This window comes from Crinia signifera, chromosome 9 (assembly GCF_055691185.1).
Source record: "Crinia signifera chromosome 9, ASM5569118v1, whole genome shotgun sequence".
NCBI classification, from domain to species: Eukaryota; Metazoa; Chordata; class Amphibia; order Anura; family Myobatrachidae; genus Crinia; species Crinia signifera.
The window spans coordinates 152,227,378-152,247,808 of NC_139225.1; the positions used below are offsets into that span (position 1 = coordinate 152,227,378).

The window sequence follows — 20,431 nt, forward strand, 5'->3', positions numbered from 1 at the left end:
AGTGTAATAATACTGCAGCGTGTGACTGTCTGAGAGACACAGAGACTGTTACATATCACATATATTATACACAGCACACAGACCACAGCCATGTACATCCTGGTATTACCTGTATACATACATATATCTTATAGTGTAATAATACTGCAGCATGTGACTGTCTGAGAGACACAGAGACTGTTACATATCACACATATCATACACAGGACACAGACCACAGCCATGTACAGCCCGGTATTACCTGTATACATACATATATCTTATAGTGTAATAATACTGCAGCGTGTGACTGTCTGAGAGACACAGAGACTGTTACATATCACACATATTATACACAGGACACAGACTACAGCCATGTACAGCCCGGTATTACCTGTAGAACAACGCAGTGGCTGATAGACATGGAGTGACTTAAACATACAAGCCTGGGTGTGTACCTGGGGTTAGCATGTGACTCGGGGTAGCCCATTACATACGTAGGAATGGCTCTGTAAGCTGGGAATATAGGGAAAGGAAAAGGAGGAGCCTACCTCTTTTTCCTGAGAAAGTTCTAGTGAGTACACGTCTCTGTTGCTTCTCCAGACCTTTGTGAGGTAAAAAGTTGGTTTCTTGTTGGTTCGAACTGCATCCCTTGCTACATAGCCATGTCCAGAGCTCTCGTGCCCCCTCCTGTCGCCCTAGGTGCTCCGCTGGAATGCCTGCTCGATTTGCAGCAGACAGCGGGGTAGGCCGCGGCGCTGCTGCCCATTTGTCCCGCGGTCACACTGTCATGGCCGACGCCGGTGACCTGGCGGGGGTGAGTGCGGCTGCCACAGAGCCCGATACAGGGGCTGTGGCAGCGGCACGAGCATCTCGTGTCCCGGCTGCGCGGTGTGGGGCGGTGACGTCACGCAGGCGCCGGGCGCTCGCGTCATGGGGACGGGAGAGGCAGGGGGATGCCGGCTCCTGCTGTAGAGTCTGTGGGTGGCAGACGAGCAGCGTCTACCACTGCGCCTGATGTGTATGTGCAGCGTCCTGCTGCGGTAGCGCGGGCACGGCGCTCAGGCAGAGCCGGGCAGTCCTCTGGGGCTCGGAGGTGGGGGAGTGGCTGTGGTGCGGGGAGCAGCAGAGCTGCAAGGCCTGTGTCACAGCCCAGGGGAGATGTTAATATCGCCACTGAAGGGGGGGCTGACACCGCAGCCTATAGGCCATCCTGGGATAGGGAGTGGACACTGGATGGAGGCAGGGGCACCCATGTCGGCACGGGAGCAGGCAGACAGCGGGGGGGTCATGCCGGCGGCCGGGGTAGTTGCCGTGGGGCAGGTGCTGGTTCCAGGGGTGCCGGCAGGTCAGCGCCCCCCCTCCCCCGCCTGGTTTTGACCCAGCCCTGCTGTCTGCTGCCCTGTCGTCCATGGCTGGTGCTTTAGCTCCTCTGGTGGACAGCGCACCCGGGTCCTATGGGGCTGATGGGCAGGCACAAGGGACAGACAGAGAGGAAATACCAGGTTGCTCAGCTTTTGTTAGGGCCTTTAGGGACCCCAGGGCCTCTGAGTACAACCCATCCAGGGGGGCTCCCAAGGATGAGGTAGTGACCGGTCGGGATCAAGGGCACAGACGGCGAAGTAGCCGGCGTGTGGGGCCCTCAGGGCCTTTTCAGGATGTCTTTGCAGGTGCTCCAGAGGCTGACGAGTTCGACGAGGAAGAGATTGAAGAGATTCCTGATAAAGACGATACTGATGACAACACTTGGGCCGCTCAACCAGAGTCGTCAGGTAAGGCCTCCGATGGTGAGGAAGGGTCGGGTTCCTCCTCTGTGGGGTCACATTCTACCCGGTTCTCTTCATCCTCGTCTTCTTCCTCTGCGGGGCATTCTGATGCTGATAGCATGGCCAAGGCTCGCAAGCGAGCGGCAAAATATGCAAAAAAGGAGGCGGGTCGTCAAGCACAAAGCAGTAAACGTAGAAAGGTGGCTGCACTTTCCAGGAGGGAGAGGAAAAGGCGCAACTTGCCGGGGGGTAGTGCATTGTGACTATACGGCTGTCTTACGCGGCCTTAGGGACAGCTGCAGAAAAAGGATAGAAAAAGGGGATTTTGTGGACCTTTTTAGTTTAACAGATGACACTAAAAGGGCTTACAAAGCAGCGAAGGCGAAGGGGGGTATAGGGTCAGATGCTTTCAGATCCTATGACAACTGGCTGGCGGGGTTCTGTGTTTTTGCGGCATGTTATCTCGAAGACAGGCCTGACGAGCATATGAACATCATACGTTACATACATATGGTTCATGATATGTATGTAAGGTATGGGGGCATAGCGTGGAGGACATATGATGAGCAATTTAGACGTAAACAGGACTGTTTACATGTTATGGATTTCGGCTGCAAAGATGTCGAAGTTTGGATGGAGGTGGCTAGGGCCCAGCTGGACCCGGTCGAGGGTGCCAGGCCCCCTCCTGCAGCGAACACCTCCTCTTACACCCCTCAACGGCCTGTAGCAGAGAGCGGGAGCGCTAAGCGCTTTGCAACAGGGGGTAGGTCATTCACCCATGGGGCAGCAAAAGGAAAATGTTATGCATATAACAATTCATCCTGCCAATTAGGTCAGCGGTGTCGTTTCAAACACATATGCATTCACTGCTCGGGTAATCATCCAGCTGTGAATTGCTAGGGGCACTGTGGAGCTAAAATCCGTCCCTGCCTATGGGTGCTGAGGCTGTGTAACATACCACTAGTGCTTGTAGTAAGCCTGTGTATTGGTATATGGTCATTATGATGCTGGGAGGGAAGTGTAATAAATAAATGGTTTTATTGGCTTATACACAAATAAAAAAGACAATTGGAGGCCGGGCGCTAATACTACTACTGGATAACCAGTATTTCTATAGAAACAATCAAATATTTGTCATCCCTCTATTATATCAGCTGCAGTTCTGTGATGTGTCTGAAGCATCCAAAAACCCAAACTGGGCGGGGCTACAGGGGTGTGACCCCCAGCTGGTTTACACAAATACAAGAAAGAATGTATGAGATTCTGCGCTTCCCAATTCTATATAAAGTGTAATACGGCTGAATCCATTCCATAGGGGCCACCGTCATTTACTAGAAAAGCAACTCTGTATTTACTGTTGCTCTAAAGACACCAATACATACAGATCAATACAATTATAAACCACATAAATACACATCACACACACATGCTTCCTATATATAACATGACAAGTGGCCACCTGCTGGGAACAAATAATAATCACTCCCAGTTCTTGTTTAGAGGCAGCAGAAGAGATTGGAGATTTATTTGTATATTCTAAAAAGTCAAAAATAAGGAGAAGCTGGAAAGTCCAAGTAACATTTCTTGCTATATTTATGCAGACACGGGCTTCCCACCACAACAACAGCTGGTCGGCAGTCGGATACACCTCGTGGCTGCCTGGGAGTTGGAATATCCACATGGTAAAGGAGTCTCAGCGCGCTGCCTTGCTCCTCCTCCTTATACCGATACAATGGTTAGCTGGTGCCTGGCTGATACCAATGCCAGTGACGGCTCCAGGAGATCGATGTATGCAGCTGTTATAATGGATCCACGGTGGGAATGGATGCCTCTGAGCGTTCTGCTCCACTTGGGGCTTGAAAAAGCCCCAAGTGGAGCAAAACGTGCCAGAAGTCATCCATTTCCACTGTGGATCCATTATCACTTATGCATTAGAAAGGTGCAGCTGCTGCAGAACCTCAGCTGAGGTGCGAGAGACTGACCATAGTTGTCCAGGCTGTTGCTGTGGATCTGGATGAGGTAGGACAGCCAGCAGATGTCGCCCTTTCACATGCACTCGTGCATACGGTAGTGACTGCCGGGCTTATCCTTCCCGCTGGTCAGGATTGGCTGGGAGAGGGGCAGGTCAGCATGTGCATGGCTGCAGAAGCCCCGAGTGATGTGTGCCGCCTACTCCTCAGACTCCAGCAGCTCCTCATTGGCTTGTGATGTAAGCAGAGGGAGTGGATCTTCTTCAGGGTCATTGGGTCAGGAGAAGATGATCAAGCAACGCAGGAGAGGAAGGCCCCAGTAAAGGAGATAGCTGACACTGTTGATCTATCAACAGGAAACACTGTATTGGAACACAGGACAACCCCGGGTTGGACCCAGATTCAAAACCCATTTACACTGCACTTTGACCCGGGTTGCTCTCAAGTCAGTCCTATTTCCATTGAACCCGGGTCAGCCTTGCTTTTACCTATGGATGTCATTAAAATTAACTTTTTAATGGCTGACACAAGACAAGAAGAGGGGTGAGAGGGAGCGCTGGGCATCCGCTCTCAATGATGACAGTGGTGTTGCTGTGCTCAGCCCCGCACCCTACATCAGTGGTGTCAAACTCATGGCCCTCCAGCTGTTATGGAACTACACATCCCACGGTATATAGTCACTAGGTCGACAAGTGGAAGGTAGACATGCATTGGGTCGACCACTGAAGCTTGACATGGGGTTAGGTTGACAGGGTCATTAGGTGAACACAGGCATTAGGTCGACAGTCAAAAGGTCGACATGGGGTTTTCACTTTCTTTGAGCCAACAGGCGGTATTTCCTGCCCTACCATCCACTATGGCGTGGAGGGAGAATAAGCCCAAAGCATGGAGAGCGCAGAGAGCCACGCAGTGAACCTTTTTAGTGTCCATGTCGACAAAAAAGTGTGAAAAACACTGTTGACTGTCGACATAACCCTATGTTGACCTACCTATTGTCTATCCTATGATCTATTCCCCTTGCAAACTACAGCCACTTCTTCAACGTAAGTTATAATATGGTGTATGTGCCCACTTTGCCCGCATTTTTCATGCCCAAACCAGCGATAGGTCAGGCAAAATACACTTGGGTCACTCCTCTGTTGATTTCAGGTGTCATATTTGTGGCCCAAGACTCGTTATACCTTGTAAAGTGAATTTTCTGAATAAGAAGCTGTGACCAGACCCCTGCCCTGCGCTCTGGCTATGACCTTCAGGTCCACAGAGGGCGGTTTCTGGTGTCACAGGACCTGGCCAATAGGGGATTCCCTGTTACCATCAGTAACCAACACGTTGATTGGCAAGCTGCTCAATCAGATTGTGATGTCACTCAGGTGCCAAAAGGTAGGGGTAATTCTGGCTAGGAAAAAACCATTTTGTATCCCAATTGCACACTGAGTGAGAGATATACACATAATAATACAGAGATCTTGGTTGCGTATATCTGCAGATATAGGGCTAAGCCCCCAGGCCGTACGTCAAGGCGTCTCTGTGTCACTGGGGGCCCCTAATACTGGTTATTGGTCGCCGACCACTCCAGGGCAGCACACAAATGAAAGTTAGTAGGGGTTAATAAGAAGCACATAAGTGCTATGAAGGTGTGATTAAAATAATACAAAATATATAAAAAGTATTATCTGATTATTATGAAGATATTTCTCACTCAGTGCGCAATTGGGATACAAAATCTTTTTTCCTGACCACCAGTAACCACCAGTTACTTACTCCACCCACTACGCAGTATCGGTGCCACCACCAGGCTGCTACCACGTGGCATCTGGAACCATACTTCATCAGGCCCACATGCTGGCACCTGAGTACTACCTGCTGAGATATGTGTCAACACGCTGCTGACACGAGTGACGTCGGCTACTCCCCCACTGACCAATAAACACAGACCAGGTCCTGTACAGTGGTAGCTGGCAGAGGGCGGAGCTTGGAGACACTGGATCCTGTACCCAGTACAGACAGAGAACAGGATTACTTTTTGTCATATTCCTGTTGGTTGCAAGATGAAAACGGTCGTCTGAGGCAAAAGATGTTTATTTGCTCAAAGTACTGAAAATATCTCTTCTCTTACTTCTAAGAGGCGCAGAATACAGAGATGTTACAGCATTCAGTACAGGCAGATGTGCCGATACCAGGGCTCACAGGCCGCTTTATATAGGCAGATAACACACTGACACGGTCAGATCCTCCCCCTATACCTATAGGATTCCTGTATCAGTCAGACCATCTTACTTATTATGCATAACTAATACAGAATTACATGTCACACGGATGAATCCAACTTTCTTTTATAATACATTTGTGGTACACTTTATATATTAGTACATGTGACCTATATATTATATACACATGCTCTGCACCAGGCTTCACCCCACAGCAGCAGGGGACCTGCCCCAGCTCAGTGCTGCTCCTACAGTGTTAAACACATTTTATACCTAAGTGACCACTTTTGTGGAAGGATTTCTCTGCAGCACAGGGATGAACCCTTTCAGTGCCATGGCGTCCATATTATTACTGTGGGACGGGGTCTCCAGCCACAGACGCTAACTTCATCCATGTCACATAACCCACATACATGTTACTATATATCCTCCACATACTCACCAGAGCAGACACCTGTCACCCCCAGAATCAGCAGGACAAGGGGGGACATCCTCCTGTGGGTGATATGTTGGGGGGACATCCTCCTGTGGGTGATATGTTGGGGGGACCTGGTTCAGTATCAGAAGAAACTTCCCGAAGAGAAACAAGTATAATAGTGTCAGCCAGTGACTCAGTAACGATATATATACGTGGGGTGTGATCTCCCTGCTGATTGGTTAGTGTCTGGGTCTCTGACCAATAGGAAAATGAGCTGACAGAGGATCAGCAGTTACCAGGCAGGCAGTGGCTGTAGAGGTTACGCTCAGAGAGAATGGAAAGTGAAAGTGAGATGTGCCAGAGACAGAAATAATATGGCAGCAGCTAGTTCCCAGGCTGTGAGTGTAGATTGCACCACATGACCAATAGAACATACCATGTGACTCACAACTACAGTGGCAGCAAAGGTCAGTGGAATACCAATTTTACTGTCCACACCACTACCGGTTGCCTTTAGTAACCAGGTGGCGAGTGAAGCAAGCCTGCGAGGATATACTTTGTGTATCCTGTTGGCTTTCAGGCGTCCCCTGCCTTCCTGGGTCATATGGTATGTCCCGTCATCTGGAACATTTACTAAAGAGGATATATACAGTATATCCAACCGAGACAATATACATTTGAAGTGTTTTTAGCAGTTGCATACCTCCCATCTTTCATTGGTGGTCCAGCGGGACCTTTGTGAAAATTCGGGGGTATTGCCACGTGGTAAGGGGCGTGGCCTTCAAATCACTTCACATGTGCAAGGCCACGCCCCCATTTTGCAGCTGCTGCCGTCTGACTGTGGAGAATAGATGCTGTGCACATGCGCACAGTGTCTATTCCCTGCTGACAAGCGGGTTTCAGTGGGGACTCCCAACTGCCCCCCACACCAGCAGCAAGGGACACTGCCGGCCCCGTGTGGGCCATGGGAATGTGCCCAAAATCCGGGATGTTCCTGCGGTGAACGGGACAGTTGGGAGCTGTAGCAGTTACTATGGTTACATCACATTTATAGGAGGCCTGAGGGCATAATTCATTCATGTATGTGCACAGCGTCTACCCACAGGCGACAGGAGGGCTCCCAACTGCCCCCACACCACCACCATGGGACACTGCCAGCCCTGGGCAGGACAGATGTATACGGTCGTTAGCTTGACACTATTAAAATTGACTAGCATTGGGTCGACCACTAAAAGTCAACAGGGCGTAGGCCGACACATGAAAAAGGTTGACGTAGCTAAGGTCGACAGGTTCAAAAGGTTGACACAAGCATTAGGTGAACAATGGGAAGGTTGACGAGAGTTTGTCACTTTCCCTTGAGCTGACCTGAGCGGACAGGCGGTATGTTCTGCCCTACCATCCGCTATGGTGCGGTGGGAGAATATAATAGTGTGCTGGGCGCAGGGAGGCTCCGAGCCCGTAGCATGGTGAGCACAGCGAGGCCCTAAGCCCTGTCATCCTTCACTGGTCCACCCAACACATGTTGTCCTTATGGTTGTCCCAATGATCCGTTTCCTCGCAGACTTGGGGCCTTATTCAGGTTGATTCGCTCGCATGCGCTTGTTGCGAGTGGGACACGGATCACATGGGATCACCTATACGGACTCCCAGCATTCCATGGGCGTGTCTGTGAGAATTCTGGGCGGTCACATGGTAATGAGGTATAGCGGACAGGCGGGGTGTGGGCATCTGACATCACCACATGTCAGCTGTCCGCCCAATGCCCTGCAATACTACACGCACCTGTATGAGTGGTCTGTACCAACCTTACAGGACAGAGCGCCTTCTTCATCATTCAATGGTCGGCAACCATCGAAGGATGGGGGCGGATCCTTTAAGGCTGCGAATGGATGTTGAAAAAAAACTGATGAACTGAAGTCTCCCTGCGCACCCCCTGTGCAGCTTAGGTATTTTCTTGGTGTTTCCCAAAAACACCCAAAAAACAAATGGCTGGTACTTGCAGAAAACCTTGGGCTCACTGGGTGAGCTTTATAAAATGTGTTTAATAGAGGTAAGAAGATAACAAAATAAGATTGGCCTCACATGAGGCTCTACACTGTAGGCTCCAACACTGGGCAGGGCCCAGGATTGCTATCACCTACAAGGACCCAGCCCAGTGTGTGACTCGTGGAGCCTACAGGGTGAGCCTCCTTTGGAACACTCTGTTATCACCATCTTTGGTTCCACCACTGGGTAAGGGGGATATTATTATGCTCATGTGAGGCCAATCTTATTTTGCTATCTTTTTACCTCTATTAAACACATGTTATAAAGGTCGCCCAGTGCGCCCAAGGTTTTCCAATCTACAAGTACCAGCCATGTGAATGGAGGTTACTGTGTACTACCCATTCCCATGCCCTGCGTGCACATTTGCCATGTGAATGGGTGGCGGCCAGCCACCATTCGCAAGGCGGGGTTTGCTGGATTTGCCCATACGCAGCCTTGCGAATCAACCTGAATAAGGTCGGCCTGGGGGAGAGGTTGAGAACCGCGAAATGGCCGGTTGCCACTCCAGACACCTACTTCCTGTCAATCACCTTGTGAATGACTAGCAAAGGAAAAAACATACAGGAGTTCATGGCTAGCAGGTGCAATCTACCTGCCAGCACGTATTTATACCCCGCCACTCTACCGGCGTTCCCCCTCCACACGGCGCCTCCAGGACAGAGCCATTCAGCCGCACACTGCTGATCTGACTAGCGGCATGATCTGAGACGGTCTGCTGGACATCGGACGCCTTGCATGGTGCACGTCACATCACCGCTACCTGCCCCTCTCCTACAGGCAGACAATGCTCTGTTCCTGGACTTCCCTGGTAATGTAGGATTACCATCACCTGTAGTGAGACACCTTTCTTATCAATTAACCTGTTCAGCACAGGTGACTGCAATCATACATCAAGAGGGAAGTCCAGGAGCAGAGCTTTCTGTCCCTCCTGGAGAGGGTCATGTTGGGAGGTTTGAGGCTGTGATGGCGTACCACAGTGGTAGCCAACCCTAGCCCTCGAGAGCTACCAACAGTTCACATTTTCCAGACAACCTAGCTGCTGCACAGCTGCACTCATTAATCACTGACACATTTTAAAAGATACACAGATGGAGCTAATTAGCTCACTTGTGATTCTGTGAGGAGACCTGCAAAACATGCACTGTTGGTACTAGCTCTCGAGGACTAGGGTTGGCTACCCCAGGCGTACCATATATGTCTTGCACAAGGAACACGTCCATTAAGGCGCCAGCCTTAATGTTCGGAATTTCATTGCTTTTTGGAGTTTGAGTGAAATAGTTACAACAGGTTTCTGAAATGTCAGATCATGTGTAAGAAGCCTTAATGGGACATGTTAAACCAGTGGTAGCCAACTCCAGTCCTCGAGAGCTACCAACAGTTCACGTTTTCTAGATCTCCTAGCTGGGGCACAGGTGCACTCATTACTGACTGACACATTATAAATGATCCACAGGTGGAGCTAATTACTTCACTTGATTCTGTGAGGAGACCTGGAAAACGTAAACTGTTAGCAGCTCTGAGGACTGGAGTTGGCTATCCCTGTGTTAAACCGTGAGGCTTTTTGTCTATTGTATATATATATGTGTATAAGTCAGAGGTTCCCAAACGCGGGCCTCAAGGCACCCCAACGGTCCAGGTTTTAGATATATCCATGGCTCAGCACAGATGGTTAAATCAGACTGACTGAGTTACTAATTAAGTCTTATACAGATTTAAACAATATCTTGTTTAAGAGTGCGCTCTCTTAAACAAGATATTGTTTAAATCTGTATAAAATTTGGTCTATGTTGAGAGACACAGAGGTCCTCAATTGGGAGCTGCAATTGATACTATAAATAATTGACACCTGTTCTTATTGTTACTTGTGCGCCCGATCTAGTGACTCCTTCTCTGTTTCCCTTTGTGGGTCGGGAGACTGTGTGTTTCTTTTCTCAGTATAATTTTTATTTATTTTCTTGAAGATAAAGCATAAAAAAGCAAAACAAAAAGAAAAAAAAACATATAAATAGACATCACTTAACTCATAACATTGCAGCACGTACATAGATTAACATTGAGAAAACCGGTTGTAGCATACTGCCAACAGGTATTATCATCCGGTTTACTCACTCTGGGCAGTTCTTGAGGGCATTTGGCGGGCATTTTATTGCTAATACTAATATCTGTTATACTACCGAGGCAGTTTGGAGGACAGTATAGGTCGGTTAATCAACGTGGACTCTATATTTCATTTTCTATCACCTCAGTTCATCAGAACCTGATGCCCTTACAAAGCTAAGATATACCCCATCTACAATAGACTCCACAAATGCTGATTGAATATCGACTGGTGTATTGTTAACAGTGAAAAAATATCTCAAGTGCAAACATCCAATCCATATTATGTCGTATACATTGTAATCCGGCCTTTTCTAGTAAATGTTTTGTGTTATTATTTGTGTCATTGATCATCAGTGCAATCTATTGTCATTCAATCATATTCTATAGTCTAAATTCCTCAAATTCCAGTGTTATTACCACATCACCCTAGTTCTATTATTCGTTGAATTAGTAAAAAAAAAAAAAAAAAAAAAACAGGGGAAGGGGAGGTGGAGTGTTTCCAAAGTGCGTGTGCATTTTTCCAAAGTGCATGTGCATTAATATATCTATTATCTAAAAAAAAACTTTTCCTAATAACACAGTCATTAATTCCGATTACACCAATATTGTGAAGTCAGCCATCTATCCCATATTCTATGGTATTTTCTTAACGCATGCCTATTCATATATATATATTTATCCTTCTGTACCATTTGGTTTACACTTCCAATCCAGTTCTGAATTTCAGGGGCTTCGGGAGCCATCCAATATCTGGCTATTAGGGTCTTGGCCGCTGAAGTCAGATGCATCACATATAGTTTAACCATGGAATCAATTCTCCTGTCCTGGCAAATATTTAAAATGCATACTCTAGGGGAGAGCATTTCTCGGGGGACCCCTGTTTCAACCATGATATCTATAATCCCACTCCAAAATCGCGCATCCTTCTGGCATTCCCACAAGAGATGAAATAGCGTCCCTATACCAGTCTTACACTTTGGGCACTCCGCGGTCTTCCTAGCCTTAAATTTCACCATTCTAACTGTGGTCATATAAGCGCGATGGAAAATATACCATTGAACCTGTTGGTGTCGGATCGCATTTGATACCTTGAATATCGATCTCATTGCTATTTCCCACTCGTCTTCTCTCAGTGGGCCCATATCTGTCTCCCATCTTTCCTTCAGATCCCTCATATACCCCCACTCAACTGAACTGCCTAGTAACTTGTAGATCTTAGAGGTTGATCCGAATTTCCCACCCCTCCTAATAGCTTTTTTAAACTGAGATACCGAACTCACTTTTCAGTTGATCAAAGGATTTGAATACCCATCGGAGTACAGTTGGCTCAGTTTGTTGACCGAATAGATCCCCCAAGCTTCCTTAATCTGTGCACTGGTTACATTGCATTGCATAAACCTATCATCCAGAGGGTAATCGGGATCCATCCCTTGATACCCATCTGAACTATTCGCCTCCACCCAAATCTTAATGGCCTGAATGACCATCGGAGGGTCTTTCGTATTCGTATGACCGGATAATAGTCTACAAAGGGGGTCTATTCCAGGAGTTGCCATATTGACTAAGGCCTCAGATATGTAGCTCTCATTATCTTGATTCACCCATGTTTTCAACTGAGCCAGCTGTGCTGCGATGTAATACTTTCTAAAATCGGGCAACCCTAGGCCACCGTCCTCCCTCTCTTGCATCAGGGCCTTTAGTTGAATTTTGGGTCTAGTATTGTTCCATATGAATGACGTCATTATACTATTTATCTTACGAAATAACTCCTTAGGGAGATAAATAGGGGCATGTTGTATTATGTACAGTATCTTAGGAAGTATTATCATTTTTATGAGATTTACTCGCCCAATTACTGTTAGAGGAAGACGGGACCAGGTTTTGCATTTAGAGATTAACTGCCGTATTAATGGATCAATGTTTAATTGTATATATTCTCCTGGTTCCTTGGTGATCCATATCCCAAGGTACTTAAAGGAGGCAACTATTTGCACCGGGAGGGGATACCCCGGCGAGAAGTTCCCCGGCTCCCCAACCGGCAATAGATGGGATTTCGTCCAATTTATCCTAATCCCTGAGTAAATCCCAAACTCGTCAATTAGCTCCAGGGCAAGCGGTAAATCATTAATGTAGTCAGATAAATACAATAGTATATCGTCTGCATACAGTGATATTACGTCATGCTTTCGCCCAGTTCTAAAACCCAGACTGCCGAGCCGCTCCCTGATATTACAGGCCAAAGGCTCAATTGCCAGGGCGAACAGCAGGGGTGATAAGGGACACCCCTGCCTCATTCCTCTATTAAGAGAAAAGGACGGTGAGGTCCAGCCATTGACTGAAACTCTCGCATTTGGTCTACTATATATAAGCTGTATCCACCTAATGAGTCGTGGCCCAAACCCAAAGGCCTGGAGCACGGCCCATAGATAGGACCATTCCACCGCGTCAAACGCTTTCGAGGCGTCAAGTGAAACTATTGCCGGATATTTATCTGCATTCCTAGGAAGCTGTAGTTGGGATTGCAGCTTACGTAAGTTGATGCAAGTGGACTTCGTTGGCATGAACCCAGTCTGGTTCGGGTGAATAATTTTGAGGATATGTTTATTGATTCTATTGGCCAGAATCTTAGAGAGAATCTTAGATTCTACAGTAAGTAGAGAAATAGGCCTATACGAGTCTAAATTTGCCGGATCCTTCCCTGGTTTAAGGATAATAATTATTTTAGCTTCCGACATTGTCAGGGGGAGACTACCCTCCTCGTAACAATTTGTTAAGGTTTCTAACAGTAAAGGGGCGAGTTCCTCAATATGATATTTGTACAATTCAGCGGGTAGACCATCCAATCCTGGGGTCTTTCCTCCCTGTAGACCTCTAATTGCCTCCTTTATTTCCTCCAAGTTAATGGGAGCATCCAATTCTCTTTGCTCTTGCTCCGCCAAAGAGGGTATTAATGTTTTTGTCAGGAATCCTTTGATCTCTGGTATAGTTTTACTTAATTTAGAGGTATATAGATTTTGAAAATACCTCACTGCTTCCTGGCCTATTGATAGGGTAGAGTCTAGCTTTGTACCATCTCCCATTACTATATATTCTATATTATTGACCGGGGTTTCAGTTCTGGCTAAATAAGCAAGAAATTTGCCCGGACGGTCTGAGACTTGATAGATCTTATTTGCACGCTGGGTCATTAGTTTACTATTTAAAAACTGTAAGTGCTCGAGCCATTCAGACTGGGCTCTCTGCCATTCTTGACGGGAAGCGTCACTACCCGTCGTTAGATATAAACTTTCTGACTCCAAGGTTTTTTTTTCCAAAGCACAGATCTTTTCCCTCTTTTCTCTCTGAATCTCCCCTATTCTTTTTTTTGCAATACCTCTAACAAATGCTTTGAACGCATCCCACACTATGGCTGGAGAGGCAGTACCACGATTGATCTCCCAGTATTCTACCCATTGTTCACCTAGTATACCCTCCTGTCCCAATATCTGCACCCACCCAGGGTCAAGTTTCCACTGCCCATTGCCCTTTGTTCTATTAACCCCAATTGTTAACTGTAGTGGGGAATGGTCAGAGATCCCTCTAGCTCTATACTCTACCTCCTCCACCTGCAGGGTACCTTCTTTAGAAACAAAAGCCAGATCTATATGAGAAAAAGTTTGGTGTGTTGGAGAGTAACAAGAAAACTGCTTTGTTGATGGATTCCGAACCCGCCAGATGTCTACCCACCCTAGGTCCTGGATAAAATTACAAAAAGTTGTATTATTCCGCTGAGGGTTTCCCCCCCCGACCCTAAATCTATCCAGGGCGACACTCATGACATTATTGAAATCTCCCATGCAGATGGTTAGTTGTTGCTGGGATTGCGCAGCAAATTCGGCCGCCTTAACTAGAACCTCAAAACTAAATGGAGGGGGGATATAAACAAAAAGCAGTAACATCGGAATTTCGTTCACCCTACAGTCTAGGAAAATAAATCTACCGGCAGCATCCAACTTGCTTCTATAGCAGAGAAATGGAATAGACCTCCTAATAAGTACGGAGACCCCCCGTGAGGAGGTTGTAAATGGGGCATGGTAGCATTTGCCCACCCATGATTTACTTAGTGACTTTAATTTATTACCAGTAAGATGCGTTTCCAATAGACAGGTAATATCGGGCTTGAGTTTCTTAACTTGTTCCATAACCAGTGAGCGCTTGATCTTATCATTCGCGCCCCTTATATTCCATACACATATCTTAACCATTAAATTGAGGGGTAATATATATTAGCTCTAACCCCATCATACTGCCTCCTCAAGGGGGTCTCTTCCTCCTCAGTGGGTAGTCCACACTGCCACGCCAAATACCCTCGACTCCCTCATGCTGCAATACAACCGGAAGAACACATTTAACATACAACATACCCCATCCCTGCCCCACCCCCCACCCCATATACCATCCCAGTGTCGGCATACTTTTAATCCACCCCTCCCGCCCTCCCCAAAGAGAAAAAAATAAAAAAAAGTGTCTATTCTTCTTCAAAGGGGCTACACCAAAAAAGATCCCTAAAGCCACCAAAAATGAGGTAGGCTCTCCCGGGGATTTGATATCTAAATAATTGCAACGGTGTCCTATCTGGTTGCCAGCTGATGTAGTCCTGGCACTTTGCTATCTATCCAACTTGCCGCTTCTTCGGGCTTGAGAAAAAAATGAGTCAGTCCTTCATGTATAATCCTCAGCTTGGCTGGAAAGACCATCGAGTATTTGATATTGCAGTCTCTTAGGCGCCTCTTTACTGCCACAAATTTGGCGCGATCTTTTTGGACGTCTATTGCGAAATCGGGAAAAACTGAAATCTTATTCCCATCGTAGAGCAACTGTTGTTCTTTATTACGTAATAATCTTAGGATAGTGTCTCTATCTCGGAAATTTAAAAATTTCACAATCAAGGTTCGTGGTGGTGCACCTGGTGGCAAGGGACGTAACGGGACCCGATGGGCCCTTTCCACTGAGAATTGGCTGGAGAATGCGGTCTTCCCAAAAGTGTCTATCATCCACTTCTCTACAAAGGTCGCGGCCTCTGCACCTTCCATATTTTCTGGCAGCCCTACATATCGTAGGTTATTTCTTCTCAGGCGGCCCTCAACATCTGAAAGTTTAAATTTCATCTCAGATACCTGTTTGGTTATTGAATCTATTTTCGTGGACCAGTGTTTATTTAGGTCTTCCATAGTTGAGATGCGTATTTCCACTTGACCAATACGGTCATTCAAAGTTGCAAGTTCTGTTTTTAGCGACATTACTTCTACTTGCACATCATTTATTTTCTCTGATAGTCGTTGTTCGGTATTGGATATAGCTTCCAAAATTTGGTGCAAGGTTGTATCAGTGACATCCGGTAAACCCTTGGCCTTACTAGGGGTGGTTTGAGGGGTCGTAGCCGGGGTTTGGGGCGCGTTCCCCTGTGTACGAGCAAATTTTTCGAGTTTAGCTGCAGCAGCACTTGTCTTCCCCATGTTTTCACAAAGGAGATATTAACAACTTAGCAACTTGGCAGGCTCCCCTAGAGACAGATGTTTTCCTGTTTCGGAGTTATAATACTCCAATTACCGCCCGGGTAGCCTCTTTCCTTTATAATCTTTATCACCAGTATGCGGCAGCCGTACAATACCAAACAGTCTAAAAAAAAAAAGGGAAAAAGAGAAAAAAACTCTGTGCACCGGCTCCGTATATATATTTTGTATGGCGTGTAGTAAGGGCAAACACGTCCTAAATAGTCACAGGTCACTTCACTGTAGTTACCCAGAGAGAGTTCGTATGTAGTCTATGCCCACAGTGCTTCTGTCACGTCACACTACTCTTGCTGCTACTGGCACCATTTAGCGTTACCGGTATTAATACCAATTTCTTATCTCTTTCTTATCTCCAAACCACCCCGTTTAGGCACTTTATAGATAGAACAGAATCCCCCATATACAGATCATATAGTTGGAGTATACTGCACCGGGTCACCGTAGAGATCTCTGCTGCCAGTGTAACCTGCCAAGCTGTAGTATACTCGCGCTGCCGGGACGCTGGAGCTGATCGGATAGTCTGTACCACGCTCCTAACCGCCTTGAATTCCACCGAGAGGCTGTCTGGTCCGGCTGGTACCGCTTCTGTTGGCGGGAGACACCACGCCTTTCTCGCGGCCGCTTACTCCACTCTCTCCCTGGGGCTAGCTGGTGTGTCTTTCAGCCGCGCGCCACGTGTCACACCGGGGACTCCGGCATCTCCGACGGCGTCTGCCGGGGGAACGGATGCAGACTTTCGTATGCGGTGCGTCACTTCCTACACCTCCCTGCACTGGAGACGCGCCGCAGCACAAACTTCCACCGCACGCTTTACAGCGGAGAGGGGCATATACAGCATATACAGCCACCTCCGTATAACAGTCAGCTCCCCGCCGGCCAGGACGCACCAAACTCGGGCAAACAGGTCAGATCACCGTAAACAAATAGGATAAGAAGACGGATGATCCCCGGGAGCTCACACTCCACTCCTCACGTCCTCACTGCCGTGGCTCCGCCCCCCAAAAAGACTGTGTGTTTAAATACATCACACATATCTCGTGAGACACATTGGTGGGCTGATTAGGAACATTATCGTGTTTTGTACTAATTAAGTCACCTGTGGCCAAGCATGGATATACTTAATACCTGGACCGTTGGGGTGCCTTGACCGCGTTTGGGAACCTATGGTATAAGTGGTTGTAGCCTGGCACTCAAAGTGCCCAGATAACCGGCTGGGGTGCCCTCTGTTGACCACTGTGGGTCCGTTATAAAGGATAGAAAGGCAGCGGCACTCCACAGACTTGTAAGAATAAAAACCCTTTAATGTGCCCTGTGGCATTTCGGGGACTGCTCCCCCGTCTTCAGGAACATGCAAACAGAATAAGAGTACACGTACATGCACCACAGTCCTGGGCATCCCATTTAGCTGCACGGCTCCTTGGGCAATCTTTGGCTACCTAGCAGATCAATCAGGCATACCTAAAGATGATAAAAAATTAATAATGATCCTATCGGCCGTTGGCCATAAGGCAATCCTACAGCAATGGATTCATGATGTTAGACCCACACTACCCATGGCTACCTCCCGTTTAATCTTCTTGTTTACGATGGACTGGCTTGAGACCTCCCAGCACAAAGAAACCTTGACACCAGGGCCGGTGCAAGGCACCGGAGCGCCCCAGGCGAGTCGGGGTGGGGGCGCCCCGGTGCCGGGCGGGGGGGGGGGGGGTCTTGGTTGGTACATGCGTAAAAAAAACTTCTGTCCCCGGCGTCCCTGCTGAGTGCTGGTGTAGGGGTGTCCGTGCCGCCGGGGGAGCCTGCGGCGCTGTTATCGTGTATACGCTTGTCGCGCCCGGCGGGGTCCCTACAGTGCATAGAAAATAACTAGCGCTATGCGCGCGGCGTTATTTTCTATGCTCTGTAGGGACCCCGCCGGGCGCGACAAGCGTATACACGATAACAGCGCCGCAGGCTCCCCCGGCGGCACGGACACCCCTACACCAGCACTCAGCAGGGACGCCGGGGACAGAAGTTTTTTTTACGCAGGTACCACAGTGCAGGGGGTGAGGGGCGAACTGCCGCCCTCCAGGTGCCGGCGCCCTAGGCAAATGCCTAGAGCTGCCTAGTGGTGGCGCCGGCCCTGCTTGACACCTGCATTATTTCAATGCTGGGATAAATTTATTCAGATCCTACCCCCTGCAACTAATGCACCTTTCAGACCGCACTTAAAAAATTGTATTTTGCTGATTTTTAACCATTTTAAAACGTTAATCTGGGTTGTCTGAAAGGTGCAGGACCACTTTACCGTTTTACAAAAGCCGTTTTTGTAACGGTTAAAATGGAGGGTCCTACCAGTTTGAGACCCGGTATTTTGGGATCAAAATCGCGTCTGAAACGGTATTTAGGACCCAGCCAATGAGCTGGGTCCTAAATTCAGCGCAGTGAATATTTAATGAGCGCTCATTAAATATTCATAGCACTGGAGCCGCTCCTGACTCCCCCCCCCCCCCCGCAATGTGTTAAGAAACACCCCCCCCCCCTGTGCAGCCAGAACCTCCGTAATTGCGGCTCCCGGCAGTATGGACGGCTGCGCTTATTAAAAATAAAAGTGACTTTCGGAAAATGGCTGCCCCATAAGAAAACCTGTTTAAAAAACTGTCTTTTAAAAGCCAGTTATGCGGTCTGAAAGCAGCATAAACTTGCTCTTAGGCAATGATTTCAATCTGCAACCTGGTACTCCTATCAACTCCTTGGCAATAAAGACCCTATTCCCATATAAGATCACCTTCCTCCTTTACCCTTCTTCATTCTCCCTCCCTATTCCTCTTCTTGCTTGAGCCTATCCCATGGATCGACTGCCCTATGGATGGATCGGGGGCCTTGGGGACCGGGCGGGCACCAATGGTTTGTTTTATTAATGTTGTCTATAGTGTTTTGTCCTCTGTTTTGCACAACATTTAGTCTTGTTCTACACAGCCCTTCCTAGACGAGACACGGATTATTGCATTTTATTGTTATAAGGAACCTTATACTATATATGTATAGATTAATCTGTTGTGGCCCGCACAATTTATCTCGCACAGGACAGAATCCTACTCTAGATGTGTGTGTATTGTTCTCGTGATTGGAATCGTTATATAAAGTTAGAATAAGTTTTTTTGAAGCTTCTCATTGCCATAGACTACTACAAGATATACGTGTGCAATTTATTGTTTGACCACTCTTATGCATTGTATATACATGTACTTTCACTGTATGCTGTCTCGTCACTTAAGCTTCAATAAAATACATTTGGAAAAAAAAGAATAAACGTACACATACATATATATATATATAACACCATACAAATACATCATTAAAATCAAATGAGCTCACCTGTCCGACGCCAGACCCGGAAGGCTGCACGCTGGGATCATCCATCGCCATCCCTCCGCGTCAGGCAGCGGCGCCGGGCTATGACATCTCTTGTTCTAATAGACATGGTTGCTAAGCAACATAACCATACTATATAGAAATAACTAAAACAACAGATGACATAGAATTAAAAGACATTGTTGGTTTTTTTTTTTTTTTTTAATTATGAAAAAAAAACACATATCAGACATGTTTACATAAAATACATTGAATACAATTATTACACTTATTTATTACACTTATTCATTACATTTATCACGCAGTCTTTATATAAACATATAACACATTTATATTTATATTTTACTGCTAAGGGGGGGAGAAGAGAGGGATCTGTTCTAGTCTCCTTATTTATATACCTTTCTCAACCATTAAGGTTTGAGCCTCTCTCATCCCCTCCCACCTGCATGTTTCAATGTAATTATCTCTCACACCGACACACTTACACTCCTTAAACATTCATTCTAGGAAATCTTGTTTATATTCTCTTAGATGTTTTATACCTATTGGATGGGTTATATAGGCGGTTTATATGGCTGGTTTATACGGGGAGGGGGGGGGGGGGGGGGGATCAGATCCAGCGTTGCCCACACCAGTCATCTTTTATATTTTAGTGGTTCCCTAGACGTCTCCTTCCTTTTCTACATATTGTTTCCAGGGTTTCCATTTTCTAAGCATTTTCCCATTTCCTGTCATATCATTAGTCTCCATTTTATAGGCAAAATTTTGTTTATTTATTATATCTATCCTTGAGGGTACTTGTTCTTGTTTCCAGTATTGGGCAATTGCTGTTTTTGTTGCTATGAAAATTTGGTTTAACAGATATGTATTGCAATGTTTAGTTTCTCCTGTGGGTATATGTAGCAAGGTCTTTTGGGGATTTAACTCCACTCCTCCTCCTATTATTGTTCTTATTAGGTCACTCACTTCTCTCCACACTTTTTTAACCCTATTACAGTCCCAGAAAATATGTATTATGTCCGCCTTTCCCTCTCCACATCTC

At 47.0% G+C, this 20,431-nt stretch overlaps 1 protein-coding gene across 3 annotated transcripts in view; it reads right to left on the reverse strand.

The window, feature by feature from the left end:
* The window catches only part of LOC146036342 (putative HLA class I histocompatibility antigen, alpha chain H), a 405,284-nt gene that overhangs the window by 114,713 nt on the left and 270,140 nt on the right, over positions 1–20,431 (reverse strand). For 2 of the 3 annotated variants that reach the window (XM_083160299.1, XM_083160297.1), the window contains exon 2: positions 6,365–6,471. In XM_083160299.1, coding sequence (XP_083016425.1) covers positions 6,365–6,443 — 79 coding nt within the window. In that variant the 5' untranslated portion in view covers positions 6,444–6,471. Of the gene's footprint in view, positions 1–6,364; positions 6,583–20,431 lie in introns of those variants that run through there. The other variant, XM_083160298.1, reaches the window with a different exon arrangement.